Here is a 10,689-nt window from a genome sequence, read left to right on the forward strand (position 1 = left end):
AGGTGAGATTGGGTTCCTGGCAGCTTCTGCATCAATGAGGTGGAGGCACCTGGTGCAGACAGGTGGAGGTGGCAGCGGCAGTGGCTTTGGGCCCAGTACAAGACCATCTGCGTCAGCACAGGCTGCATCAGCAAGGTGGGCCTGGAGCAGACAGTTGGCAGCAGTGGCGGAGTCAAGTGTAGGACTCGGTGGCATCAGCAGTGGTTGGATTGGCGAGGTCCGGTGAGGACTCATGGCAGAGAGGGCATGGGTGGAGGCTTAACTGCGCCGAAGACTAGTGACCCTTGTTCGTGCGGCGCGGTGAGGGCTGCTGGCCGCTCCAGAGCCGTGGCTGAGCACTTAACAAGAATGATCATAGAGTTGAACTTTATTTCTTTATTTTTCTGCCTTTATATTCTATGTTTTGGTTTTATTTTTCTGTGACGGCACCAGAGAGTGGCGACACTATGCAACACGTTTGGGGCGGCATGGCGGCTCAGTGGTTAGCACTGCTGCCTCACAGCGCCAGGGACCCGGGTTCGATTCCAGCCTCGGGTGACTGTCTGTGGGGAGTTTGCACATTCTCCCCCTGTCTCTGCGTGGGTTTCCTCCGGGTGCTCCGATTCCCTCCAAAGATTAGGGTCGATTGGCCATGGGAAATCGCTCATAGCATTCAGGGATGTGTAGGTTAGGTGGGTTTTACAGGAGATGGGTCTGGGTAGGATGCTCTGAGGGTCAGTGTGGACTTGTTGAGCCAAAGGGCCTGTTTCCACACTGTAGGGATTCTGTGATCTATGACATTGCACTGTATTCTGCAACAAAAATACACGCGACAATAAATAAATCAAATCAAATCAGCGAGAGACATCCTCTGCTCTTCTTCAGGTGATGGCTCTGGGATTTTCTATGCTCACCCAAAACGCAACCAGTTTAAAAACAAGCGCAGAGCGAAACGTTAATAAGACGATGGAAGCTAAGATATTGGAGGTGAAAATAGTGGGGTTACACAAATTATTTCATACATGCTGCACCAGATGAAAAATGCATTGGAGTCAGCCTCTAGCAATCCCCAGAGCTCTAATCTAAGCTGTCAAAAAAATCAGAAGGTCAAAACATACAAGAAAAAGTTGACCTCAAAATTCAAACCCCTTCTGAGGAGGTAGTCACGGATCTCTCGGAGTGAGAGTCTGCAGGCAAGGGAAAGCCGAGGGGATAATACGAGATCTGGGAGTGAGTCACCTCACAGGTTAATGTTTGATGGAATGCCCATATTCTGGGTTGAGCACAGGAGCTGGAGTATAGGGTAGCTGCTCCAACTGCTGGTGCTAGCCGTATTCCTTGGTCGAGAGGTAGGGCCGGGGAGAGAAATCACGGGTGTCAGTGCTTTTCCTGTTTCTAAGCCCCTTAATCCTGCCGTCCACCAAATATAACCCTTCCCACCCCTTCACATCCTTCGCGTGTCTAGAATTAAATACCGAGTCGCAGTGGGGTTGAGGTCTTTTGTATGGGTTTGACAGAACTTCTTGCCATCTGCACTCTGTGCTTCTCTTTGTAAAGGCCATGGAAAGCTTAGATTACTGTTGAACCTATCAACAGCAAACAAGGCAGAGATAACACAGTGTGGAGCTGGAGGAACACAGCAGGCCAGGCAGCATCAGAGGAGCAGGAAAGCTGACGTTTCGGGTCGGGACCCTTCTTCAGAAATGGGGGAGGGGGAAGGGAGCTCGGAAATAAATAGAGAGGGGAGGGATGGGGCTGGGGAAGGTAGGTGGGATGGTGATAGGAAGGCAGATTGGTTGTGGGGTCAGATTGCAGGTGGCAGAAGTGGCGGAGAATGATATGTTGAATACAGAGGTTAGTGGGGTGATATGTGAGGATAAGGGTGGGGGGGGTGGCTGCCCCAGCCTGAGGTTCCCTGAAGGCATGACCCCAGTGTTTATTGGGATACACACCTCCCTCTCCTGATTCCTGTCTATGAGAGATTTGCTTTAACACTGGAAGTCATTATATCAAGTGGCATATTGGTCTTAGCTCTGGCCCAAGATGGTTCCTTTCAGGAGATTAGGTAGAAGGGTAGCAAAACAAGAAGTGAAGGATTTTTATAAAGGTAACAGTATCCTTCCCCTTACTAAATCAGGGGGAGGTGATGGCCTAGTGGTATTATCGCTTCTCTGTTAATCCAGAGATCCAGATAATGTTCTGGGGACTCGGGTTCAAATTCCACCACAGCAGATGGTGGGATTTGAACTCAATAAATATCTAGAATCAAGAGTCTAATGATGACTGTGAATCCATTGTCGATTGTCGGAAAAACCCACCTGGTTCACTAATGCCCTTTAGGGAAGGAAACTGCCATCCTTACCTGGTCTGGGCCTACATGTGACTCCAGGCCCACAGCAATATGGTTGACTCTGAACTGCCCTCTAGGCAATTAGGGATGGGTAATAAATGCTGCCTGGCCAGCAACGCCCTCATCCCCTGAATGATTAAACAAAAAAAAACTATTGGACACACACAGCTCTCCCAGGCTGGTCACCTCACTTTGGTATCCCCTTCTGTCTGATGGGTAGGAGCCCTGGGCGTGGACCCTTTCACGAAACCTAAATCCCTGACTTCCAGGCTGCACCGAGACCAGCTTCACAAACACTCTCCATTTGTGTAATGGTGCACCCACATTGTCGCTCATTAACACACGAAGCCTCCCTGTACCAGTGCCGCTCATTAACACAAACTCAACCTCCCCGTTCCAACGGCCCACGTTCAGCAACGAGCAGCAGTAGGACCAGTTAAAAAACAAACTTGCTGCGTTTCTACCCAGTAAGGAACCTAAACGATCTTTCACACATGAGTACTGAGGCTCCTGAAGATAACACGCCTGATAAACACTCCTGTAGATTCAGTAAGGTCTGATGGAGAAAATCTGCATACAAATTGCCTGTCAGTATCCCACTCAGAGCCCAATGACCTGCCTCGAGTCACTTACACTTCCTGCCAGAAAATTCAAGTAAGGTTTAAGTGGAATCGGTTTGATTATTTAAAGAAGATGTACCATTTCACTTTTACTGACTTATTCATTGTCATTTAGCCTGCAGACTTCATAAAAAAACAGACAGAGAAGTCCTGGAAAGACTCTGCATCTATTTCGCTGTATCATGCCCAGGTTATGATGCGAATGCATTGAGTGGCTGGGTTGGCAATGTTGAGGTCGCTATATTGGGGTTGCACTTTTCCTGAACCAGGGCTGGGAACACAGATAGCAGGTATGGTATCTCACGGTGCTGCTAAAGCTTCTGACTCAAAGTGGGGAAAGTCCAAAGCAAGGGGCCAGAACGTTAAGAGCTGGGCCATTCAGGAAGAACTACTTCAGACAGGGAGGAATGGGAGCCTGCCATTCTGTCCCTGTAAAAAGATCTTGGTACTAAAAGGCCAACCGAAAATGTCAAAGCTGAGATTGATAGACTGTTTTGTTTGGGGAAGGGAATGAAGGGATAACAAACCGAGGCAGTTAGGTGGAATTAAGATATGGATCAGGGGCTGAATAGCCTCCTCCTGTTCCTCTGTGACCGTACACTCTTTATGTGGTCTGGACAGGAATTTTGTTGCTATTTCTCCCCCAATGTTAATTCCCAACAGGCACTGTAAAACATCTTTTTAACTTACAGGGCAAAAAAGTTTAAGAATTAATAACATGGCTTTATAACTTACCGTAAATTCCAGTCGAGATACAGGGAAAAGCCTGCAATAAAAGGAACAGACAATCAACTTGTGCTTTTTACTCATCCAATTGATGTTCTTACAAATTGACATTTTGCCTGTTAATTATCTCGGAGGCTTGGTCCCCGAGTAGTCACACGCTTTGCAGACCCTCTCTGCTGGACTCTACGTCCAGTATTGGAAGCGCTTCGTCATCTCACAGTGTCACAGTCGGGCTTCGTTCTGAGAATTCCTTACAGTCCTTCCAGGAGATTCCCTGGATGCGCCAGGAATCCGATCTACAGGGCACTGGCCTGCGAGCACAAAATGCGATTGCCGATGGAACCGACGTGCAAAGGTGACTGCTTATCCGAGAGGCACGTTTGCAGGCACAAGGTATTGGAACATAGGACAGTACAGCACAGGACAGGCCTTTCGGCCCACAATGTTGTGCCGACCTATTATCCTACTAAGATCATACCCTACATTATACTATCATCCATGTGCCTATCCAAGAGTCGCTTAAATGTCTCTAATGTATCTATTGAGGAAACTCCCATGTTCAAGTGGAGTTGGTGACCCAGATGAAGTCACCGGTTAATTTGAATCTGTTTGTTTCCTTCCCAAAAAAAACAGGAAAGGACCTATTATAGAGTCATAGAGCTGTACAGCATGGAAACAGGCCCTTTGGTCCAACTGACCAGATATCCTAAATGAATCGAGTCTCATTTGCCAACACTTGGCCCCTATCCCTCTAAACTCTTCCTATTCATGTACCCATCCAGAAACCTTTTAAATGTTGTAATTGTACCAGCCTCCACCACTTCTTCTGGCAGCTCATTCCATACACGCACCACCCTCTGTGTGAAAATGTTGCCCTTTTAAATCTTTCCCCCCTCACTTTAAACCTATGCCCTCTAGTTTTGGACTCCCCTACCTTGGGGTAAAGACCTCGACTGTTCACCCTATCCGTGCCCCTCATGATATTATGAACTTCTATAAGGTCACCCCTCAGCCTCCGACGCTCCAGGGAAAACCGCCCTAGCCTCTCCTTCAAGCTCAAACCCTCCAACCCCAGCAACAAATATTTTCCAAACCCTTTCAATAAAGTATTGTACATTTTTGAGTATTCTCTTACCCTGTGAATTCAAAGGTGAGATGGATAGATTTTTGGACTGATTTGAATCAAGGGATATGGACCATTAGTTGAGATGGTACGATTGAAATGAAAGATTAGACATGAACTTATTGAATTGTCCAGCATAATAAAAGGGCCGAATGATCTCCTCCTATCTTCTATGGTTTTATGAATAGCGCCAGAAAAACCAAAACAAAGTGAAATGGTTCTAAGAGGTGCTTATTACAGCTGCTGAAACAGTAAAGAAACAGCCTTTTGAATTGGTACAATATGAAGCCAACCAATAATCTCAGAGTGGTTTACAACCCAACAGCTATGTGTAATTTACTATTACTCTTCCAACAATGTACTTAATTGGCTGCGAAATGTCTTATTGAGACATCCTGAAATTGTGAAAGGTGCTGTATGAATGGAAGATTTCTCTTCTTCGAATCTGTGACCTACAAGCTCAACGTCCTTAATAGGGAGCTGCAGGATTGGGATGCTGGAGGTTAGATTTCATTAAGATCAGAGAAGCCAAGGGGCCTTTCTTATCCTGGTCGAGGGGTCACAGGACTGGACAGCCGGGTGGGCACTGCCAGTAGCTACTTAGCAAGGTACAGCCACTGGCAGATGGAGATGGCACAACAATGATACCTGCTGGCCAAGAACACTCCTTGCCAACTGCTGCTGAAATGAGCTGGAGCGAACTGTAGTCTTTTAATTTAAAGTGATGACAAGAAGGCAAGATCCCCGGTGGATGCAGAAATGAGCTGGCAGTAGTTGCCATATGGTTCCACCATGTGGAAATAACAGTGTGCATCATTCCCAAGATAGGTCTGTGTAGATGGGTATTCAGAGCAGAATTCATAAGAACGTTGGAACAGAAAGAGGCCATTCAGCCCCTCGAACGTGTTCTGCCTATCAATGAGGTCATGCCTGATCTGCAACCTTACAGCTTACACCTACCTTTACCCCATACTTCTCAGTATCTTTAATTTACAAAATCTGTCAGTGAATGAACTGAAGTCAATAAGTGATCTAACATTAACTGCCATGTGTGGTCGAGCATTCCAAACTTTTTGAGTGGAACCACCCATTATGGAAAATATATCTGACAGTGAGGGTGGAAGTGAGTGTTCTTTTGGCTTGGGTGGGCAGGGGGGCCGTGGCAGGGCAGGCTTTACTTGTGCACCTCATTATATTTGCAAACGTGATTGGCTGCCTGAATCAGGAGTCAGCAGCCCAGCGTTACCTCATCGGGTCAAAGGTTCTGGCGCCAAATCTAGCGAGCACCCAGACAGGCATTCATTTCCTGTGAGACAGGAGTATTGTGCCACCTCTCAGGGTGGGTACCAGCAACTGAACAGTCTGGCCCTTCTACTCTTCCCCAGTCAGCCTACCTCCCTTTGCCAATCCTGCTTCCTTTCCCCTGTTAGTCAACTGGAATATAGAAGAATCAGAAACAGACAAGTTTTTTAGAGGGTTTGGCAGGGTAAGTATGGAAAGGTTATTTTCCCTTGAGGGAGAGACTAGGATTAGAGGGCATCACCTCAGAGTAAGTAGACATAGAGTCACACAGCACAGAAACAGACCCTTCGGTCCAACCAGTCCATGCCGAACATAATCCCAAACTAAAGTAGTCCCACCTGCCTGCTCCTGACCAATATCCCTCCAAACCTTTCCTATTCATGTATCCTTCCAAATGACTTTTAAATGTTGCAATTGTACCCGCATCCACCACTTGCTCAGGAAGTTCATTCCACATGTGGACTGCCCTCTGTGTAAAAAATTTGTCTCTTATGTCTTGTTTAAATCTCTCTCCTCTCACCTTAAAAATGTGCCCCCTTGTCTTGAAACTCCCCATCTTAGGGAGAGGACAACTACCATCAGCTCTATCTATACCTCTCATTATTTTATAGACTTCTATCAGGTCATCTCTCAACCTGCTACGCTCCAGTGAAAAAAGTCCCAGCCTATCCAGCCTCTCTTTATAACTCATACCCAGCCACATCCTGGTATATCTCTCCTGAACCCTCCCCAGCTTGATGATATCCTTCCCATAGCTGGGTGATTAGAGCTGGACTCAGTATTTCAGAAGAGGCCTCACCAATGTCCTGTACAACCTCAACAGGACGTCCCAAATCCTATACACAAAAGACTGAGCAACGAAGGTAAGCATGCCAAACGCCTTTTTAACCATCCTGTCTATATGTGACACAAACTTTAATGAATTAAATGCCTGCACCCCCGTACTATTCTACAACACTACCCAAGGCGCTATCGTTAATTGTATAAGCCCTGCTCCTGTTTGTTGCACCAAAATGCAATACCTCGCATTTATCCAGATTGAACTCCATCTGCCATTTTTCAGCCCATTGATCCATTTGATCAAAATCCCTTTGTAATCTCAGAAAACCTTCTTCACTGTCTGCTAAGCTACCAACGCATGTTTAAGACAGAGAAAAGGAGGAATTTCTTCTCTTAACAGGGCAGTGAATCTGTGGAATTCTTTATTGCAGAGGGCTATCGAGGCTGGGTCATTAATTATATTTAAAGCTGAGATAGACAGATTTTTAATCAGGAAGGGAATCAATGGTTATGGGGAAAAGGCATGAAAGTGAAGTTGTGGATGATCAGATCAGCCATGATCTCACTGAAAGACGAAGCAGACTCAATGGGCCGAATGGTTCATTTTCGCTCCTGTGTCTTATGGTCCAACATTCCCTATCTCTGTCACCTCCTCCAACCCCTAATCACTCCCTATCTCGGTGACCCCCTCCAGCCCCTACACCCCTCCCTATCTCTGTCACCTCCTCCAGCCCCTACACCCCCTCCCTATCTATGTCACCCCCTCCAGCCCCTACACCCCCTCCCTATCTCTGTCACCTCTTCCAGCCCCTACATGCATCTCTATTCCCAGGTTAATTGTGTGCCTGAGCAAACTTGATGGGCTGAATGGCCGAATTCTGTCCCTACATCTTATGGTCTTCTGGATATAGTAGCAATGGCAACTGACCCCATAAGCCAGGAAGATGAGTATCTCTCTTGCTTCTGTTATGCAGTTGTTAAGGTTAAAAAAAAACACTCTTTGGTGGAGAATTTAATTGGGAAGGAGCAATTAATTTTGGTGAGGTGGCCTTTTAACGAGCACGTGTGACATACAAATGTGGTGCAAGGGCTTTCTGATGCTTGCTTTGGGAAGCTTGACCTGCCTTTGAGGTGCTGAGAACTGAATTGCAGGAATTCATCCCGCTTTCGGGATTCTGAGTCTCGGCCTCCCATGGAATTAAGTGACCCCCACCTGCCTTGCTTCCCACTCCTGGGAGGAGCACAAAATTCCACCCACTGTGTGTAAAAATGTTGCTCCTGAAAACCTGGTTCCAATTATTAATTAAACTGTGACCTCAGGCCCTCGGCAATAGTTTCTCTCTCTACCTACATTATTTGTCCCCTTAATAGCATGAAAACTGATCAAATCTACTACCCTGTCCCCACCCCAATCTTAACCTTCTAAATTCCAGGGTATTCAGGTCTAATTTGTCTAAATTCTTCTGCCAATTCAATCTTTCGAGTGCATTGAACCCGACAGTGTGACAGCAGGCCATTTGGCCCAAATCTAACTCCTACCCTATCCCTGTAACCCAGCATTTCCCATCGCTAATCCATCTAGACTGCACATCCTCAGACACTATGGGGCAATTTCCCATGGCCAATCCATCCTAACCTGCATTTTTTTTTTGGGCCAGTGGGAGGAAGCCGGAGCACCCGAAGGAAACCCCACGCAGACACGGGGAGAATGTGCTAACTCCCACACAGACAGTCACCCGAGTCTGGAATCGAACCCGGGTCCCTGGCACTGGGAGTCAGCAGTGCTAACCACGGAGCCACTGTGCCACCCCATGCAGGCATCACTCTGGGAAACATAGGCTGCGCTCCTTCCAAATATTTCCTGCCAAAAGTGTGGTGCCTTCTCCCATTTTATATTCGCACAACGTATCTACCAAGTACCAGGTGTTTATCTGCTTGACATTGCAGCAGTCTGCACCACCACCCATTCTGCATGGAGGTGCCAGCTGTTGTGTCCTTCAACAACACAATCCTGTTCAATTGGCATAACTGCTCTTGTAATCACCGCACAGTGCACTCGAATGTCAGTATTCACCGCAACGCTTGAAAAAATCTATTTGCAAGCATACTGATTCTGTCAGAACGTAGACGTGGACGCATTTCGACCTGGAAGAGGTGCGTGTGTAGAAAACGGGGCACAAACTTAGAAAGGTTGGGAATGGGACAAAGGATCACAAGTCGCTCCACTGTCAGAATACAGCTGTTCCCTCAGCCAGAGACGAAGAGAGAGACTCCCATGAACACATGGCCAACAAAGAATTAGTCTTCCCTATTTTTGAAGTGTTTTTACATAGAATCCCTACAGTATGGAAACAGGCCATTCGGCCCAACAAGTCCACACCGCCCCTCCGAACAGCATCCCACCCAGACCCATTCCCCTACCCCTATATTTCCCATGTCTAACCCACCAAACCTAAACATCCCTGGGCATGATGGACAAGTTAGCATGGCCAATCTGCCTACCCTAAACATCTTTGGACTGTGGGAGGAAACCAGAGCACCTGGAGGAAACCCAGGCACACACGGGGTGAAGGTGCAAACACCACACAGACAGTCGCCCACAAGGCACCAGCGCTAACCACTGAGCCACTTTGCCACCCTCTTTGGATACGGTTCTATAAATTCTTTTGTGAAGCTCTCATGTCATTTCAATTTCCTGTCCTTTAAATATTTGAAACATCTCTGTTAAAACAATAAGTGCTTGTTATTTCACACCTGTGGGTTATCATTACAGAATGAGTACTGCATGGCTGATTCACAACTCATCCTGATCACAGTGGGGTGCATGCCAGTTCACAGTTTGAATGGCAGCTTATAAAGTCCTTGGAATGGGACTATGGTTACAAACAGCTGTTTTTATAAGGGTTTAAATAAAATTGATGCATGGGGTTTTACCAATGAGAGTGTGCTTTCTGAAAAAAAACTGAAACCAGCAACAGACACAAAAACTTTATTTAATCTCAGCATGGTCCCTGAGGTCTGTCCATGGTGGATACTGGGTGAGTTGGCATGGTGGGTGTGAGGACAAAGGGTGGCGGGTGGAGGGGCATGGGTTGGCAAGGAGGGCGTGAAAGGCTACTGGAGGGTGGGCAGGGGGCATAAGGTGGATGAAGCTGGGGATGGGGAGTGTGTGGGCATTGAGGCTTGACACCTGTGTATTCCTATCTATGCTAACCCCTATAAGGCCCATGGGGAATCACTGATTAACTGCCTCGTGACGTTTTTTGTATGCATTCCCTTGGCAACAGGCAATGTGCTGTCTATTTGGAACTCATCACCCAAGCGCTTTAGCAGACCTATGGCCGAGGTAGAATCCCTACACCTGGACTGGGAGGCCCAAGTTCAAGTCAAACCTGTGTAATAACATCTCTGAACAGGTTAATTATAAAAATAGGTTAAATTAAACAAAAAACAGACCTAGGGGTTCTTGTAGTACACTGGTAGTGTCTCTACCTCTGAGCCAGGAGGCCCAGGTTCAAGTCCCACCTGCACAGAGGTGTGCAATAAACATCTTGGAACAGGTTGATTTAAAAAACAGGATAGATCTGCAGAACTGTCTGGCTTGGGCTGGGACTAGCCTATGTACACCATGAGCAGTGGCCCTATGTTGGTGTTCAACAATAAACCATGCTCCTTTCCACTCAAGGTTTCTGAGTTATTTCACTCTCATTTAAGTTTTTCACAACTGCAATAAAATGCTGGAGGACTGAAGAGACAATAAGAACTGCAGATGCTGGAGTCAGAGATAACACAGTGTGGAGCTGGAGGAA

General features: G+C 46.8%; 1 protein-coding gene across 1 annotated transcript in view; it reads right to left on the reverse strand.

Annotated features, from left to right (window-relative positions):
* The window catches only part of LOC109920489 (ADP-ribose glycohydrolase MACROD1-like), an 891,059-nt gene that overhangs the window by 49,614 nt on the left and 830,756 nt on the right, over window positions 1-10,689 (reverse strand). Inside the window, exon 6 of the mRNA XM_048619641.1 lies at window positions 3,685-3,715. Within this exon, the coding sequence (XP_048475598.1) occupies window positions 3,685-3,715 (31 nt within the window). The remainder of the gene's footprint in view (window positions 1-3,684; window positions 3,716-10,689) is intronic.

The sequence above is a fragment of the Rhincodon typus genome, chromosome 43, assembly GCF_021869965.1.
Source record: "Rhincodon typus isolate 14 chromosome 43, sRhiTyp1.1, whole genome shotgun sequence".
Classification (NCBI taxonomy): Eukaryota; Metazoa; Chordata; class Chondrichthyes; order Orectolobiformes; family Rhincodontidae; genus Rhincodon; species Rhincodon typus.